Raw genomic sequence first — 20,193 nt, forward strand, 5'->3', positions numbered from 1 at the left:
GTTCTCATTATCAATTTTGAGTTCTGCCATTCGGGCTAACCTTCGCCTTAAGGGTTTTCACCAAGTTAATGGCAGAGGTGTCAGCGAGTCTCAGGAGAGGGGGGATTCACGTCTACCCCTACCTGGACGATTGGATGATCATGGCTCGTTCTCCCGAACAAACCCCGGTACATCTCAGCATGACTTGCCACTTTCTCCACAAACTGGGCTTCTAATGGATTGTGTTCTCCCACGTATTCCTCATCTTATGATATTCGGATCCCAGCTCTGCTGCTTCTGACATTCTTTTTCACCAGGGGGCGCTGTAGTCGAGACTGCGGAGTCGAAGTCCCTCAAGGGCCACCATCGGGTGTCGACGTCATCCGCTGTATAAAGGGCTCGAGCAGCGCCTGTTACCTGAGTTCCGTTTTTCTGACGCAACTGCTTCGTGTTACGAACAGCGCATCAGAAATTGCTTCGACGATATCCAAGTCTTCTACTCCCTCCACACCCAAGACAGGGTTAAAAAAAATGTCTGAAGTGTGGAAGGAAGATGTCTATAACCGACCCCCATCGGAATTGTCTCTGGTGCCTCAGCCCAGACCATCGGGTTGACGAGTGCGGATCCTGTCAGGCCATGTCCAAAAAGGCTTTTAGGAAACGCAGAGGTAAGTTGGCGGTGGGGGAGGGGAAATATAAGTCTTCGAAAAGACTTAAGGATTCAGATGAATCCAGTCGAAAATCTCGTTACGAGTTGAGAAGGTCGAGATCAAAGAGTCGCTCGAGAAAATCTTCCTCGTCTTCGACTAAAAAGTCAAAGAAGCGATGTCATAGATCTTCTTCCTCCTCATCCTCCTCTGAGAGGAGAGTGACTTACCCATCAAAGCACGATTCCCAATAAAAATGGGAGGCCTTCAGGGCTTCGATGCTAAAAGTATTCGAGAAAGTGGCCTAGACCCCCTCGTTGTTGCCGCGTAGTGGTCATGCCTCTACCCACTCTAAAAGTGACAGAGGAAAATCAAGATCCCAACACGCAAGAGTTGGGAAAGAGTCGAGAGTGTCTTCGCGGGAAAGTTCCCCGATGCCTTGTACTAAATCTAAGCCTCCGGTGCATAAATCGGGGCTAACGGAAGCGGCATCGACGTCGAAGCCAAAACTCGACTCGACACCGTCGACATCCATAGCGTTGAGACCGCTGACGAAGATGATGTTGACACCTTTAGCTGTACCGAAGCCTCCTGCGACAGCATCGAATGCCTCTTTCGACACCTTCGAAGCCAGCGTCTACCCCATCAACGCCTTCGCCGCCTTTATCAAACCCTTCTTTGATTCCAAGGCCCAAGTCGACGCCATGGTCCATACCTAAACCAATTCCACCTTCTTTACCTGAAAAGACTTTCCACCCTCAACCTAGACAGGAATTTTTTAGATCCATGTCATCTATAAATGAGGAACATTCCTCTGAAGAGGATGTGACTCCAGCTGGACTTAGATTTGGAGCCAGAGAAGTCCCTGAAGAACTAGTGGACCCACTGTTTAAAATAACAGACCTTTATGGCTGTCTTCAAAATGCCAGTGGCTTAGACACTTCACCTGAAGTGGAGTTTGAAAGGCCAGATCATACAGATCATGCTGATCCCAGTTATAGGAATCTTATGGGAAGGGTCATTCATTTTATGGGTTGGAAAGCAGCCTCTCCGGATTTTGACCAGGATGACATGACTGACATCCTGAGTGAGGGTCCTTTAAAAGATCCTGTTCTACCTTTCCATAAGGCACTTTAAAAAAGGGTAATGATAAATTGAAATACTCCTGATTCGATTTCTGCAATAAATAAAAAAACTGGTACCAAAATATAGACCAGCTTTATCAGATCCAGAATATTTATCCAAACACCCGTCTCCTGAAAGTTTAGTGGATCAAGCTGCAACCTCCACTAGGCAATCAGCTTACTCATCAATACCACCAGACAGGGACGATAAAAAAGTTGATGCTTGGACTTGGAAAGCTTTTTCTTCGGGCAGCATGGCCCTTAAATCAACTAATGTCACTTGGACTGCATGTCATCAGCGGCTGAACGCATCCCAGAAGGTGAGGAACAGGATGGTTTTCTGGCAATAGTGAAGGATGGTAAAGAGGCTATGGAGGAATGCCTTCAGTCAGGATTGGACACTGCAGATAGTATAAGCAGGTCCCTGGCATCTAGCACGGTCCTGCGCAGATTTGCATGGCTAAGAAAATCTGGGTTTGCACCTGATGTACAATCTAGATCACTTAATATGTCCTTTGACGGCTTGAGGTTGTTTGGCAGCAAGGCAGATGAAAGCTTGGATGCAGCAAAATCACTTAGCGCCGCTACAAGACAGCCTCAACAACACTCTTAAGCAGGCTCATCTTCCTGGAAGAGTCGCTCCTTTGGTTTCTACTCCTCTTTTGGAAAAGGGAGGGGGCAGGCCAATCAAAGAGGCGAACAGAGAAAACCCTTTCGTGGTGGAAAAGGGAGAGCTGCTAGATCAGCCTCAGCAGCGGCTACTACCTCCTAAGCCACTGCTGCAGCTGCTGAAAAGCCACTTTGAAAAGCTGAAAAGCCACTTTGAGGTCTTCACCCACAAGACCCCGGTGGGAGGCAGAATCACTCGGTATCTGGACAAATGGGGGGGCATTACGTCAGATGCCTGGGCACTAGAGATAGTGACTCATGGTTACTGCCTTCCTTTTCATCAAAGATCTCAAGATCATCCACCGGGAGCCAACTCTGTAAAAACTCCAGACCCGCTAGAGAAAGGTGAAATACAACATGTACCTGTAGCGGAGAGGAACAAGGGTTGGTACGCCCCTTATTTTTTCATCCCCAAAAAGGACGGAGGATTGAGACCCATCTTGGACTTGAGAAATTTGAACAAATTCCTCTGGAATACCCTTTCTCAGATCCTTCAGACTCTTCAGCTTCAGGACTGGCTGGTTTCATTGGACCTTCAGGATGCTTACTTTCATGTGCCAATCCATCTCAAGCGCAGAAAGTACCTGACCTCCGCCCGAGGGTTTTCACCAAACTGATGGCGGTGGTGGCAGCGAGTATCAGAAGAAGGGGGATTCATGTCTACCCTTATCTGGACGATTGGCTAATCAGGGCGAGTTCATCCGAACGAGCCCAGGAACATCTGGCCTTGACCTGCCACTTCTTACACAGTCTGGGCTTCTCCCTAAATTACAAGAAGACACAAATGATTCTAAGCCAAAAACTCCAATTTATCGGCGCAATCCTGGACACTTCGTCAGGGAAAGCCTTGCCTCCCGAGGAGAGAGCTCACCACAATATGCAGATGGTAATGAATTTTCAAAATGCCCAACATCTACCGGCTTCAACTTTCTAAGGTTGTTAGGCCTCATGGCATCCTGCATTTTTCTGGTGCCACAGGCCAGATTGAGGATGAGATCCCTTCAATGGGCCCTCAGGACTCAATGGTCCCAGTTTTCGGGGGAGATGTAAGATCTCCTACAAGTCCCGACGAAGTGGCTCAAGATCAGATCACCTATGGTGGGCTTAGGTGGTCAGTCAAAAGGCCGAAAAAAAATATCGAATGACAAAAATCTCGAAAAAAAAATCTCGAAAAAAAAATCTGCACTTTTTATTTATTTATTTATATGTATTTTTGGGGTCAGGTAAGTAAAAAAAAGGGGTAAAATAAAAACAAAATGAAAAAAGGGGGATTTGGGGGGAACCCCCCCATTTCGAAAAAAAAACGTATTGAAAAAAAAATGCGATTTTTTTTTTTTTTTTTTCGAGATTTTTTCTCATCCTCAGGGGGGAACCTTTTTGGCAACCATGGCCGGAGATGACGGTAGTGACAGACGCCTCACTCACAGGGTGGGGAGCCCACACCAACAATCTGACAATCAGCGGTTGTTGGTCTCCATCGGAGTCCAAACTACACATCAACCTTTTGGAGCTGAGGGCAATCAGACTAGCGCTGAAAGCCTTTCTACCCTCTGTACAGGGAAAGAATGTCCTGATAATGACGGACAACACAGTGGCCATGTTAGTACAAAAGAGGAGGCGTAGGATCACTTCCACTGTGCAGAGAGGCAATGCAGCTCTGGTTTTGGTCAAAGCAAGAAGGAATCTCTCTATCGTCAGTTCACCTAGCCTGAGAGCTGAACACAGCGGCAGACGCTCTGACGCTCTGAGCAGGCTAGCTCAAGAAGTCCTTCAAGAGATCTTTGCCCTTTGGGGAACCCCTCAAATGGATCTGTTCGCGACCAGTGCCAACCGAAAGTGCGAGCTGTACTGCTCAAGGGAATTTCCTCCAAGAGAAGCTCTAGGGGACGCGTTTGTGGTGGACTGGATATTTCCACTCCTCTACGCGTTTCCTCCAGTCACCGTTATTCCTCAGTTAATCAGGAGGTTGAGAAAGTTCAGGAAAACCATGATCCTAATTGCCCCGGATTGGGCCAGGAGGACGTGGTACCCGGACGTTCTGGACATGTCCATCTGCCCTCCAATACGTCTTCCACAAAGAGAGAATCTTCTCTCGCAAGATGATGGTCGGGTTCTCCATCCAGAGGTCAAGACACTCAGCCTTCAGGCATGGTTTCTGAGAGGCTGAGATATAAGGATTGGGACCTCCCGGAAGACGTAATGGAGATTTTGCTTTCGGCTAGAAGGCCATCAACAAAATCCCTGTACTTGTGTCGGGATAATAATGTGGATCCATTTCTTTGTAATACTCCAACAGTACTTTCTTTTCTCTTACATTTAGCCAAATGGGGCTCCAAGTTGGTACTATAAAAGGTTACTTGGCAGTGCTATCTATCTTTAAGGCCCCCTCGGAAGAGGTGTCCTATTTTAAAATGCCTTTAGTCATTCAATTCTTGAAAGGGCTGACAAATGTATACCCTACGACACCTTTTCAGGTGCCCATCTGGGATTTAAATTTAGTCTTAAAATTTCTCATGTGTGCTCCTTTCGAGCCTTTACGTTCTTGTCCATTAAGACTGCTCACTCTTAAAACAATTCTGTAAGTGGCTATAACGGTGTCTAGTCAAAGGATCGACAGACAAAGGGTCGACAGACAAAGGGTCGACCCAATTTGGTCGAATTGCAATTTGGTCGAATGGTCAAAGGATCGAAATGCATTCATTTTGGTCGAAATGGATTCAAAAATACACTTTACAATGGTATTGTATTTGATATATTTTTATTATTATTATTTTTGTTCAGATATTATTTAACATATATATTTGTTTAATTATGTGTAATTTCAACATTTATTTTAATAGTTAACTTTTTAAATAAATATATTATTATTGTGCTTACATTTACTAAATAATTAAATACAAGAAATGTTTTTGCTCAAGGAAAAAAAGTTTATAAGAATGTATTTCTTTTTGAACACTAGATGGTGCTATTGTATCATTTTTGAAATGCATAGTAATGTTAAACTGTAATGTTTGACGTATTACGTTTTGTACGTCGACGTAAGACGCCATTTTTGAAGTTTCTTGGTCGCGTTTCAGATGCCTGCTGCCCGCGCTCCCTTGATTCTTGGATTTTCTGATGGATATTTTCCTTTTTCATGGATTTTCAGATGTATTTTTTCTTTTTGTGGATTTTTTCTCCTGCTTGGATGCTTTTTTCACCGGATTGTGTCTTGGATTGTTTTTCTTGGATAACATGTTCATGGATTTGGGTTTTTCACTACAACGGATGGCTGATTTTTTGGTGAGGATTTCTGTTTTTCCTGGTTTTTCCTGCATGGATGGATTTCACTTTTACGGATTTTTTTGGCTTGGAGTACGCGTTTTTGGATTCGGGTTTTTTCTACCATGGATGGATTTAGCATGGAGTCGCTATTTGGATTTGGTTTCCTGGAGTTGGTGCATGTTTTTCATGCCTGGAGCTGGCGTTTTTTTTCAGTGAGTTTGCTTTTTTTTTGTTAATAACATTTTAAATTGTAGGCTACTGCTTCTAGGAATTCCATAGGTTCTGTACTTTCAAAATTGTTTACAATGCTTGTGATTCTTTCTTCATAGCCTCTGTATTTTCTTTGGTTATTGGTCGGTTTTCCAGTGATAGTGTTTGGGATAGTTTTATTTCTTGTCTATTTTGTTCACATTTGAGACTTTTGATGAAGTGCCATAAGTTCGGGTTGTAGGTGTTGAATTCTTTATTTATCTTGCTGTGCCAACCTTCTTGTACATTGTTTGTTCTTGGCCAGTTTTTTTTCACCGATGTATAGCAATTCCATATTTGTATTTCATATTTTCCCTTTCTTCTGGTGCCATGTCTTGTTAGTTGCCCAATCAACGTGCTCTCCATATAGTCCATTAAATTACATAATTGTTCTTCATGATTTGTGTAGTATTCAGATGCAATCAAAGTGTCATAATATTTAACAACCATGCCCTCTTTTACAAAAGCTAAAGCATATAATCTCTTGATCTGGTGCTGGAATTCTGTGTCCTCTATGTACATTGGCTGTAATCCTAATTTTTGAATTTGTTTCCATAATGATTGACTAAAATGAAAAAAACAGCCTTGAATATGAGTTTCTGGATATATTTTTGAAAATGCTTTTATTTGTCCTTGTTCAAAGTCCATGATTATTGTTTCTGTTTTTTTTTCCGGTAATGATTCGTTAATTAATTTATATACACAGCTGTACAGTTCTTCCGATTTTCCTGGCATTAAAACGAAAATTAAAGGTATCACTGTCCCATTTATTGTTCCATGAATGCTGTAAAACTGAAGAAATGGTGCTGGACAGGTTTTAAAAGTAGCATCTCCATGCCAAGTGTTTGAATTCCCCAAGTGTGTTATATTTTGAAAAGTTGTAAAAATTAACATTTTCTCACTCTTTATTTCTAATGATTTCCACAGAAATTGCTCTCCCTTTTCTGTTTTTTGTAATACGTCTGGTACAATCATGTTTACATAACTTTGTGGTGCTATGGGTAAGTTTTCTTTGCGTTGTTTTTGTCTGTTTACATTCCGTTTCAATACTTTCGTATTTGGCATTTGCGCTGTTATATACAGTGGTAATTTCTCATAAGCTTTGGCTACGAGCGAAGTTGTTGCTTCATTTTTATTCATTTCTACATTTTCTTTCAATTCATTAAGTGTCTTCTTCATCAAAACTGTGGTACTGTCCGGCATATAGTTATGCTCACCAGTTAAACTTATGTTTTCTCCTTCAGTTATTACTCTGCCGTTGCAGTTATTTTTTTTGTACTCCTTACACTTCCAATAGCTTTTTTCATTTCGTGTGCATTCCTTGTTGTATATTTATCCTTCGTATGATAATTGCGAAGCGCCCATTTGCGATTTTATGAATTCCATTTCTTTATCGATCTGTATCTGAAATATCAAATTTTATAAATTAATTCACCCACTCTGTTATTATTTTTGGTAAACGAGTCTGCAGTTAAAGTATCTTTTCATTAACGTGGAAAGTTGTAATATGGAATATTTTAATGGCAAAAAAACGATCAAATTGCTTATTTTTTTATTTATATAATTTTATTTCTGAGAGGGTTCGCATTTCTAAAAAAGGATTTTTAAAAATTGGGGGTGTTGTGGGGGGACCCTCCCCATTTCTAATATAGAACTGTGTGAACGACTCTTTAATTTGCTTAATTGGTGTGTTTAACTTACCGTTTTTCCAGTCACGTATACGCTATTCACTCGGTTGTTTTGGTCAGCTGCTCGCTGTCACTTTCCTGACGCACTGACAGTTTGTTTTCAACCGTCAGCTGTGTTTATTCGTCTAATACAAGGTGCTTTACTCTTCATTTACTATCATGTCCTTTGACCCTTTTTTATTTTCATTGCTATTTCAATGTGCTTGCATTTTCTTTCCATCAAATGACCCGTGTATATTATTTTTGTGTTTGTCGACCCTTTGACTTTCGATCTTTTGGTTTCGATCTAATGACCAGTTTACATTATGTCTATGGGCTGTCGACCCTTTGACTTTCGATCCTTTGGTTTCGACACTTTTGTCTTTCGATCCTTTGTTTTTGATCCTTTGACCTATAACCGCTATAACATCAGCCCGCAGGGTAAGTGAGTTGCAGGCACTGTCTTGTAAGCCTCCTCACACCATTTTCCATAGGGACAAGGTTATCCTAAAAGTCAAACTATCTTTCTTGCCTAAAATAGTGTCTGATTTTCATCTGTCACAAAAGATTGTTTTACCTTTCTTTTATCCTCCACCTCACACTAGTAAGGAAGAGGAAAGGTTGCATAGACTGGACCCAAAAAGGGCCCTCAGTTTCTATATTTCCAGATTGGCAAATCTCTGACAATGCAACCAACTATTTGTTGGATATACTGAGCACAAATTGGGCCTTGCAGTATCTAAACAAACTCTATCCAGATCGATAATTCTAGCAATCTCTGAATACTATAAACAAGCTGGGAAAGAGCCTCCAGATGGATTAAGGGCTCATTTAACCAGAGGCATAGCAACTTCCACGGCTCTTCAGAGGGGTGTCCCAGTGCAGGACATTTGTGCTGCGGCCACCTGGTCATCAATGCACACCTTTGTGAAGCATTATTGCTTGGACTCCACCTCATATCAAGGAGGACGATTTGCAAAGGCTGTCCTTCATTCAGTCCATAACTAAAATTTCCAGTACTACCCCCTCCAAATTTACCACTGCTGTGGGAGTCTATCATAACATGAGGATTACGTGGGAGGACACAATCCATTCGAAGAACAAGTTACTTACCAACTGTAACGTTCTTTCGATTGGATGTTCCTCCCACGTATTCCTCATCGACCCTCCCAACCTACCCCTCCGTACAGTTTACGCAAGTTACACTCTAAATTCCTTAAGAGCCTGAGGACTTAAGACCTGATCAGCTGATGCGACCATGAACACCGTCAAAACAGAACTGAGGTAACGGCCGCTGCTCGAGCCCTTTATACAGTGGATGACGTCGACGCCCGACGATGGCCCTCGAGGAACTTCGACTCTGCGGTCTCAACTACAGCACCCCCTGGTGAAAAATGTTTTCTGAAGCAGCAGAGCTGGGATACGAATATCATAAGATGAGGAATACGTGGGAGGAACATCCAATCGAAAGAACGTTACAGTTGGTAAGTAACTTGTTGTTCTCCCTCAATTACACAAAGTCAAACATGATACCATCTCAAAGACTCCAATTCATCGGAGCAGTGCTGGATGCCTCCTCAGGAAAAGCCTCACCACCTGAGATGAGGGCTCAACACATTCTGCAGATGGTCACCTAATTTCAGACAGAATACCCAGTGTCTTCCGGCCTTCGATTTTTTGAGGTTGCTTGGCCTCATGGCATCCTGCATTTTTCTGGTGCCAGAGGCTTGTCTGAGAATGAGATCCCTGAAATGGGCTCTCAAGACTCAATGGTCCCAATAATCAGGCAAAATGACAGACCTTCTTCAGATTCCGAGCAGAGTAGCACAGGACCTTCTGTGGTGGGGCTGCGAGAACAATATTCTAAAGGGAGAACCTTTTTGGCATCCATGGCCTGGGATAACAGTATTGACGGACACCTCACTCATGGGGTGGGCAGCCCATACCAACGATCTGACAATCAGTGGTCGTTGGTCTCTATCGCAGTCCAAACTACATATCAATCTTTTGGAGCTTAGGGCTAACAAACTTGTGCTGAAAGCCTTGGTGCCCTCTGTACGGGAAAATAATTTCCTGATAATGGCGGACAACACGTGGCTATGTATTACCTCAACAAAAAAGGAGGCCTAGGGTCACTACCACTGTGCAGAGAGGCAATGCAGCTCTCGGCAATTCAAGATGGAATCTCTCTATCAGCTGTTCATCTAGCCGGAGAGAAGAACACGGCGGCTGACTCTCTGAGCAGGCAGAGCAAAAACAAAGAGGTGATGGCTGGAAGGTTTAGAATTAATCTTAACCACTGGCAATGCTCTGGGCAACCCTCCAGACCACCGTTCTTCGCCTGCCAAGCCATTACAGAAGGGAAAGACCATATGCAAATCAGGCTTGGCCCCACCCCAAATGGGGCAGTCCAGCCCGAACTGCTAGGCCACATCCCTTCTGCACGAGACCACAAGCATCCCCAAACATGTTTCACCCTTGTTGGGGCTCATCAGTGAGGAGTAGCTTGGGTCTCTAGGCCCAGCAGGCACGGGACCCACGTCTGGGCATACCCGTCCCACTCGGGGTGACATAGCAAAAACAAAGAGGTGATGGCTGGAAGGTTTAGAATTAATCTTAACCACTGGCAATGCTCTGGGCAACCCTCCAGACCACCGTTCTTCGCCTGCCAAGCCATTACAGAAGGGAAAGACCATATGCAAATCAGGCTTGGCCCCACCCCAAATGGGGCAGTCCAGCCCGAACTGCTAGGCCACATCCCTTCTGCACGAGACCACAAGCATCCCCAAACATGTTTCACCCTTGTTGGGGCTCATCAGTGAGGAGTAGCTTGGGTCTCTAGGCCCAGCAGGCACGGGACCCACGTCTGGGCATACCCGTCCCACTCGGGGTGACATAGCAAAAACAAAGAGGTGATGGCTGGAAGGTTTAGAATTAGTCTTAACCACTGGCAATGCTCTGGGCAACCCTCCAGACCACCGTTCTTCGCCTGCCAAGCCATTACAGAAGGGAAAGACCATATGCAAATCAGGCTTGGCCCCACCCCAAATGGGGCAGTCCAGCCCGAACTGCTAGGCCACATCCCTTCTGCACGAGACCACAAGCATCCCCAAACATGTTTCACCCTTGTTGGGGCTCATCAGTGAGGAGTAGCTTGGGTCTCTAGGCCCAGCAGGCACGGGACCCACGTCTGGGCATACCCGTCCCACTCGGGGTGACATAGCAAAAACAAAGAGGTGATGGCTGGAAGGTTTAGAATTAATCTTAACCACTGGCAATGCTCTGGGCAACCCTCCAGACCACCGTTCTTCGCCTGCCAAGCCATTACAGAAGGGAAAGACCATATGCAAATCAGGCTTGGCCCCACCCCAAATGGGGCAGTCCAGCCCGAACTGCTAGGCCACATCCCTTCTGCACGAGACCACAAGCATCCCCAAACATGTTTCACCCTTGTTGGGGCTCATCAGTGAGGAGTAGCTTGGGTCTCTAGGCCCAGCAGGCACGGGACCCACGTCTGGGCATACCCGTCCCACTCGGGGTGACATAGCAAAAACAAAGAGGTGATGGCTGGAAGGTTTAGAATTAATCTTAACCACTGGCAATGCTCTGGGCAACCCTCCAGACCACCGTTCTTCGCCTGCCAAGCCATTACAGAAGGGAAAGACCATATGCAAATCAGGCTTGGCCCCACCCCAAATGGGGCAGTCCAGCCCGAACTGCTAGGCCACATCCCTTCTGCACGAGACCACAAGCATCCCCAAACATGTTTCACCCTTGTTGGGGCTCATCAGTGAGGAGTAGCTTGGGTCTCTAGGCCCAGCAGGCACGGGACCCACGTCTGGGCATACCCGTCCCACTCGGGGTGACATAGCAAAAACAAAGAGGTGATGGCTGGAAGGTTTAGAATTAATCTTAACCACTGGCAATGCTCTGGGCAACCCTCCAGACCACCGTTCTTCGCCTGCCAAGCCATTACAGAAGGGAAAGACCATATGCAAATCAGGCTTGGCCCCACCCCAAATGGGGCAGTCCAGCCCGAACTGCTAGGCCACATCCCTTCTGCACGAGACCACAAGCATCCCCAAACATGTTTCACCCTTGTTGGGGCTCATCAGTGAGGAGTAGCTTGGGTCTCTAGGCCCAGCAGGCACGGGACCCACGTCTGGGCATACCCGTCCCACTCAGGGTGACATAGCAAAAACAAAGAGGTGATGGCTGGAAGGTTTAGAATTAATCTTAACCACTGGCAATGCTCTGGGCAACCCTCCAGACCACCGTTCTTCGCCTGCCAAGCCATTACAGAAGGGAAAGACCATATGCAAATCAGGCTTGGCCCCACCCCAAATGGGGCAGTCCAGCCCGAACTGCTAGGCCACATCCCTTCTGCACGAGACCACAAGCATCCCCAAACATGTTTCACCCTTGTTGGGGCTCATCAGTGAGGAGTAGCTTGGGTCTCTAGGCCCAGCAGGCACGGGACCCACGTCTGGGCATACCCGTCCCACTCGGGGTGACATAGCAAAAACAAAGAGGTGATGGCTGGAAGGTTTAGAATTAATCTTAACCACTGGCAATGCTCTGGGCAACCCTCCAGACCACCGTTCTTCGCCTGCCAAGCCATTACAGAAGGGAAAGACCATATGCAAATCAGGCTTGGCCCCACCCCAAATGGGGCAGTTCAGCCCGAACTGCTAGGCCACATCCCTTCTGCACGAGACCACAAGCATCCCCAAACATGTTTCACCCTTGTTGGGGCTCATCAGTGAGGAGTAGCTTGGGTCTCTAGGCCCAGCAGGCACGGGACCCACGTCTGGGCATACCCGTCCCACTCGGGGTGACATAGCAAAAACAAAGAGGTGATGGCTGGAAGGTTTAGAATTAATCTTAACCACTGGCAATGCTCTGGGCAACCCTCCAGACCACCGTTCTTCGCCTGCCAAGCCATTACAGAAGGGAAAGACCATATGCAAATCAGGCTTGGCCCCACCCCAAATGGGGCAGTCCAGCCCGAACTGCTAGGCCACATCCCTTCTGCACGAGACCACAAGCATCCCCAAACATGTTTCACCCTTGTTGGGGCTCATCAGTGAGGAGTAGCTTGGGTATCTAGGCCCAGCAGGCACGGGACCCACGTCTGGGCATACCCGTCCCACTCGGGGTGACATAGCAAAAACAAAGAGGTGATGGCTGGAAGGTTTAGAATTAATCTTAACCACTGGCAATGCTCTGGGCAACCCTCCAGACCACCGTTCTTCGCCTGCCAAGCCATTACAGAAGGGAAAGACCATATGCAAATCAGGCTTGGCCCCACCCCAAATGGGGCAGTCCAGCCCGAACTGCTAGGCCACATCCCTTCTGCACGAGACCACAAGCATCCCCAAACATGTTTCACCCTTGTTGGGGCTCATCAGTGAGGAGTAGCTTGGGTCTCTAGGCCCAGCAGGCACGGGACCCACGTCTGGGCATACCCGTCCCACTCGGGGTGACATAGCAAAAACAAAGAGGTGATGGCTGGAAGGTTTAGAATTAATCTTAACCACTGGCAATGCTCTGGGCAACCCTCCAGACCACCGTTCTTCGCCTGCCAAGCCATTACAGAAGGGAAAGACCATATGCAAATCAGGCTTGGCCCCACCCCAAATGGGGCAGTCCAGCCCGAACTGCTAGGCCACATCCCTTCTGCACGAGACCACAAGCATCCCCAAACATGTTTCACCCTTGTTGGGGCTCATCAGTGAGGAGTAGCTTGGGTCTCTAGGCCCAGCAGGCACGGGACCCACGTCTGGGCATACCCGTCCCACTCGGGGTGACATAGCAAAAACAAAGAGGTGATGGCTGGAAGGTTTAGAATTAATCTTAACCACTGGCAATGCTCTGGGCAACCCTCCAGACCACCGTTCTTCGCCTGCCAAGCCATTACAGAAGGGAAAGACCATATGCAAATCAGGCTTGGCCCCACCCCAAATGGGGCAGTCCAGCCCGAACTGCTAGGCCACATCCCTTCTGCACGAGACCACAAGCATCCCCAAACATGTTTCACCCTTGTTGGGGCTCATCAGTGAGGAGTAGCTTGGGTCTCTAGGCCCAGCAGGCACGGGACCCACGTCTGGGCATACCCGTCCCACTCGGGGTGACATAGCAAAAACAAAGAGGTGATGGCTGGAAGGTTTAGAATTAATCTTAACCACTGGCAATGCTCTGGGCAACCCTCCAGACCACCGTTCTTCGCCTGCCAAGCCATTACAGAAGGGAAAGACCATATGCAAATCAGGCTTGGCCCCACCCCAAATGGGGCAGTCCAGCCCGAACTGCTAGGCCACATCCCTTCTGCACGAGACCACAAGCATCCCCAAACATGTTTCACCCTTGTTGGGGCTCATCAGTGAGGAGTAGCTTGGGTCTCTAGGCCCAGCAGGCACGGGACCCACGTCTGGGCATACCCGTCCCACTCGGGGTGACATAGCAAAAACAAAGAGGTGATGGCTGGAAGGTTTAGAATTAATCTTAACCACTGGCAATGCTCTGGGCAACCCTCCAGACCACCGTTCTTCGCCTGCCAAGCCATTACAGAAGGGAAAGACCATATGCAAATCAGGCTTGGCCCCACCCCAAATGGGGCAGTCCAGCCCGAACTGCTAGGCCACATCCCTTCTGCACGAGACCACAAGCATCCCCAAACATGTTTCACCCTTGTTGGGGCTCATCAGTGAGGAGTAGCTTGGGTCTCTAGGCCCAGCAGGCACGGGACCCACGTCTGGGCATACCCGTCCCACTCGGGGTGACATAGCAAAAACAAAGAGGTGATGGCTGGAAGGTTTAGAATTAATCTTAACCACTGGCAATGCTCTGGGCAACCCTCCAGACCACCGTTCTTCGCCTGCCAAGCCATTACAGAAGGGAAAGACCATATGCAAATCAGGCTTGGCCCCACCCCAAATGGGGCAGTCCAGCCCGAACTGCTAGGCCACATCCCTTCTGCACGAGACCACAAGCATCCCCAAACATGTTTCACCCTTGTTGGGGCTCATCAGTGAGGAGTAGCTTGGGTCTCTAGGCCCAGCAGGCACGGGACCCACGTCTGGGCATACCCGTCCCACTCGGGGTGACATAGCAAAAACAAAGAGGTGATGGCTGGAAGGTTTAGAATTAATCTTAACCACTGGCAATGCTCTGGGCAACCCTCCAGACCACCGTTCTTCGCCTGCCAAGCCATTACAGAAGGGAAAGACCATATGCAAATCAGGCTTGGCCCCACCCCAAATGGGGCAGTCCAGCCCGAACTGCTAGGCCACATCCCTTCTGCACGAGACCACAAGCATCCCCAAACATGTTTCACCCTTGTTGGGGCTCATCAGTGAGGAGTAGCTTGGGTCTCTAGGCCCAGCAGGCACGGGACCCACGTCTGGGCATACCCGTCCCACTCGGGGTGACATAGCAAAAACAAAGAGGTGATGGCTGGAAGGTTTAGAATTAATCTTAACCACTGGCAATGCTCTGGGCAACCCTCCAGACCACCGTTCTTCGCCTGCCAAGCCATTACAGAAGGGAAAGACCATATGCAAATCAGGCTTGGCCCCACCCCAAATGGGGCAGTCCAGCCCGAACTGCTAGGCCACATCCCTTCTGCACGAGACCACAAGCATCCCCAAACATGCTTCACCCTTGTTGGGGCTCATCAGTGAGGAGTAGCTTGGGTCTCTAGGCCCAGCAGGCACGGGACCCACGTCTGGGCATACCCGTCCCACTCGGGGTGACATAGCAAAAACAAAGAGGTGATGGCTGGAAGGTTTAGAATTAATCTTAACCACTGGCAATGCTCTGGGCAACCCTCCAGACCACCGTTCTTCGCCTGCCAAGCCATTACAGAAGGGAAAGACCATATGCAAATCAGGCTTGGCCCCACCCCAAATGGGGCAGTCCAGCCCGAACTGCTAGGCCACATCCCTTCTGCACGAGACCACAAGCATCCCCAAACATGTTTCACCCTTGTTGGGGCTCATCAGTGAGGAGTAGCTTGGGTCTCTAGGCCCAGCAGGCACGGGACCCACGTCTGGGCATACCCGTCCCACTCGGGGTGACATAGCAAAAACAAAGAGGTGATGGCTGGAAGGTTTAGAATTAATCTTAACCACTGGCAATGCTCTGGGCAACCCTCCAGACCACCGTTCTTCGCCTGCCAAGCCATTACAGAAGGGAAAGACCATATGCAAATCAGGCTTGGCCCCACCCCAAATGGGGCAGTCCAGCCCGAACTGCTAGGCCACATCCCTTCTGCACGAGACCACAAGCATCCCCAAACATGAGCAGGCAGAGCACAGTCTCCCACGAGTGTGAACTAGCTCAGGAAGTCCTTCAAGAGATCTTAACCCTATGAAGAACCCCACAAGTGGTTCTGTTTGCGAGCAGTGTCAACCGGAAGTGAAAACTATTCTGCTCGAGGGAATTTCCCCCAAGAGGAGCTCTAGGGGAGGCGTTCGTAGTGGACTTGGAGTTTCCACTCATGTAGCGTTTCATTCAGTCCCTGTCATTCCTCAGGTGATCAGGATGTTGAGGAAGTTCAGGAAATCCATGATCCTAATTGTTCCGGACTAGGCCTGGAGGACGTGGTACACAGACCTTCAAGACAATTCCATCCTGTCCTCCAATACGGCTTCCACAAAGAGGTCACCTGCTCTCTCTCTCGCTATCTCTCTCATGTCCATTAAGACTATTAACACTAAAAACTATTTTGCTAGTGGAAATTACATCAGCCCGCAAAGTGAGCGAATTGCAAGCACAGTCTTGTAAACCTACATACACAGTTTTCTATAAAGACAAGGTGATTCTTAAAGTAAATCCTTTGTTTCTGCCCAAAAAAATCTCTGACTTCCATTTGCCCCAAAAGTTAGTTTTACCTACTTTCTACCCACCTCCTCATCCTGGAAAGGAAGAGGAGAGGCTACATATACTGGACCATATAAGGGCTCTCGGGTTTTATATCTTGCGAATGTCAAAAACTTGCCATGATGACCAATTGTTTATTGGATACACAGGTCATAAATTGGGTTTGGCAATAACAAAGCAAACTCTATCCAGATGGATTATTCTGGCTATTCAAGAATGCTATAAATTAGCTAGTAAGTATCCCCCAGAGGGTCTAAGAGCACACTCAACCAGGGGCATGGCTACTTCATCTGCTCTTCAGCGAGGAGTACCAATTAAAGACTTTTGTGCGGCAGCCACTTGGTCTACCATACACACCTTTGTGAAACGTTACCCTCTGGATACTTCGTTCACTCAGGAGGGAGCTTTTGGAAAAGCTGTCCTGTACTCTGTCAATGATAACTGCTAAGGACAAATCTAAATTATTTTCTCACCTCCAAGACTGTTACTGCTTTGGGAGCCTATCAAAAGAAGAGGGATACGTGGATGGGCACAATCAATTCGAAGAACAAGTTACTTACCCATGGTAATATTCTTTCGATTGGATGTTCCTCCCACGTATTCCTCATCGCCCCTCCCAACCTACCCCACTGCAGAATTGTACATGTTTTACACTGTACATTCTCTGAGAGTCTTCTAAGGTCTGAGGAAGTGTAAACATGGAAAAACAGAACTGAAGCCAACGGCCGCTGCGCATGCTACATATACTGGTGATGACGTTGATGGTCGGACAGAGGCCCTCGAGGGACATTGAGTCATCAACGCCACCGCACAGCACCCTCTGTCCAGAAAAAGTTTCCAAAGCAGCTGAAGCTGGAAAGATGTTTATCAAAAGATGAGGAATACGTGGGAGGAACATCCATTCGAAAGAACGTTACCAGATTTAAGTAACTTGTTCTTCTCAGTGATATTTTTGGCCAAGTAGTGTCATTTCGAGTGACAGAAAAGAGCAATACATCCAAATGTTGCTCTCAAGCGCACTTTGTCCAATAACTGCACTTGGAGATTGAGCCTCATAGTATTTGTTTGAAGTAAGTACACTCAGCTGATGTAGCAGGACCACATCTGGGTGCTAATAGTGGGGTCATATTGCCATGTGCCAGAATTTGCATATATAAGTTTAAGCCTGACCTTCATGGCCACCTCTTTGGTTTGATAGCACATTCTGAGTGATTCCTTATCAAGAGAATATTCCCAATCCTTTCCCAATTTTGATCTGCTATTTGGCTGCACTTTGAGTGGAACTGGAAGGTCAACTTTGTAAATGCTCTAATCTTTTTATTCATCTACCCAGTCCATTCAGGTGTTTTATTTGTAGACACCTACACAAGACTTCAGATACATTGAATTAAATGAGTTAATCTTTTATAACGCTCTAGTCTCTAAGAACGGGACCAGGATTCGAACCTGTGTTGCTCTGCGTGTCTTGATTCCTGTATTCTCCAACTCTTACGGAAGCCTGGCAATAGCATTGCTTTACCTTTCTTTTGTACATTGCATACTTTGCAGCAGTCTTTCTGCACCCAGGCGATTGTATCATTGCTGTTAAAGAACCCCTAAAAGGGCTATTGCACCATAGAAGAAAGTTAAAGCTAAGATGTGGATCACTTTCTTTGAAGTGCCTAAGCCAGCCTGCACTCTTTTCAAAGTCTGAACAGGATAGGCAGAGCTCAAATCATGTTCTTATGACACCATAAAAGATCTAGCCGTTTCCGTGAATTCAATATCGGACTAATCACCTTATCAGGTAAACATATTGCAGAACCATCCATAAGGGGTACGTAGGCTCCAACGCCACCACATTGATAAATTCAGTGGTGTGGGTGAAGGATCAGATTTTTTAGGACCATCATAGGGCAATACTTGTGAGAAGGTGAAACATGTGTTGTTGAAAGGTGAATGTGTAAAGATAAAAAACATATTCTGCTGAATAATAGAATGTCTCCTATCAGAAGTGGGAAAGTTGACTGCATAACTTGCTGTTGATACTGATTCGCACAAAGAATAATTGATTGGCCCAAAGGACAGAAACTTGAATTGCTTAAGCTGTGTGGAAGAAAAGGCTTTCTTGAATGAACATTGAGCTTCCTCAGGGCTCTAACACTGAGACATAATGCTGCTCACCATTGTGCAGAATGTTCTGCTGAGTCCCTCGATGGTAAATAGAGATGCAATTGTAGAACGGGAAGAGTGAAAGGGATTAGTAGCGTAAAATAATGCTTTTCAAGGGTTTGTTCATTTACTCCCTGTAGTTTCTCCTCTTTGCCATATTCTCATATTTCCCATGTTCTTATCTTCCCCTTGTTTTGCTTACTCCTTTCTTCTTCTTCTAGCAGCAGCTGTCATATGTCTCTGTAAGGGAGGTGCTGAGACAAAGGATGACATCATGAATAGCTCAGTTCCTGATTGGAGGGATATTCAGCCTATCTCATTTCCCAGCCCAGCAGGTAATTGTTATCATTGATTGACTGAAAATGTCCACAAGAATGAATGAATATCTATAATCATTTTGATTAAACTCCTAACATAAAATGTTGGAAGAAATACAAACAATAAAACACAAATCCTCTATTTTCTAGAAGCCATGTAAGAACCCCTCTTCCAAAACTCCCTTGGAGATCCACATTATTTTATTTTACTAAATAATCAGCCTCCAGTAAAGCCATGCCCACTCTGTTACCACCGCTTGGAGGAATCAGGAAAGGCATGTGTGGTGAAGGGGAGAACAGAATTTTACAGAATGTCCATACTCCTCAATGTGTAATTCCATTTGTATGCCCTTATTCTCAACCACCTGTACAGACACTCATTTAGGCACCATCTTAAAAAACCCTCTTACACTAACACATCAACAATGATATTGGGCGTTTTCCCTAGCGACCCACCAAAAGCACATAGCCTCCCCGGTGGAGGCCTATCCCCCCGCATGCCTATGGCTTTCAGCGTTATTTCACTAGCCAACCAAGACATCCATTTGGGACTGATGCTGGTTAAGGACTCCAGTGTCTCTGATGTCTCCTGATTCGACTGTCCATTCACAGTGGAGCATTGCTTGTATTCATTTTTAAGGAACTTCTCGCATCTGAATACCCTTTGAGCACAGCTGTTTCTCCTGTGTCTTCCTCAGTATCTTTTTTTTTTGGAACATCTTTTTATTGAAGAGTTATACATTTCTTTTTCATAATAAACCACTCATATTATATTACATCTTAAATCATAGGATGAAAAGCAACTCTCGTCCCAATGCGGGCGACCCCCAAACTCCCCCCCCTAAACAAATAAAGAGTGGGCGGTGGTTCTCCGGAGTCTACCCCCTTCCCTTAGCGGGGTGCCACAGCACAGTTCAGTGCCATTGCAGTGTCTCTTCCAGAGCAGTCCTGCGGTTTCTACCCGTTGCCCCTCCCCTACCCCTTTCCGCCCTTGTAACTAACACAACCTTAACAACTACTACAAGAACTGTTTTGGGATCAGTTTAATTATCGCTAGTGGGCGAGGTATGTTGTCTTCCACGTGTGAGGGTGCCAGCTTCCTGTTGGTGCTCCCTCCCGGTGCCAAGTTGGGGATTATTCTGGGGTTGGGCCATCTGGGGGAGAGGTGGGGGCTCTGGTGTAAAGTGTGTTCTTGTAGGCTAATTGTTCTTGTCCGGTCGATGCCCCCCCTCCCATTCCAGGG

At 46.6% G+C, this 20,193-nt stretch overlaps 1 protein-coding gene across 2 annotated transcripts in view; it reads left to right on the top strand.

Annotated features, from left to right (window-relative positions):
• LOC138580158 (proteoglycan 4-like) overlaps positions 1-20,193 on the top strand; it is a 1,214,734-nt gene that overhangs the window by 797,882 nt on the left and 396,659 nt on the right. For both annotated transcript variants that reach the window (XM_069650488.1, XM_069650487.1), the window contains exon 9: positions 18,855-18,968. In XM_069650488.1, the coding sequence (XP_069506589.1) occupies positions 18,855-18,968 (114 nt within the window). The remainder of the gene's footprint in view (positions 1-18,854; positions 18,969-20,193) is intronic.

The sequence above is a fragment of the Ambystoma mexicanum genome, chromosome 3p (assembly GCF_040938575.1).
Source record: "Ambystoma mexicanum isolate Mex_15411 chromosome 3p, UKY_AmexF1_1, whole genome shotgun sequence".
Classification (NCBI taxonomy): domain Eukaryota; kingdom Metazoa; phylum Chordata; class Amphibia; order Caudata; family Ambystomatidae; genus Ambystoma; species Ambystoma mexicanum.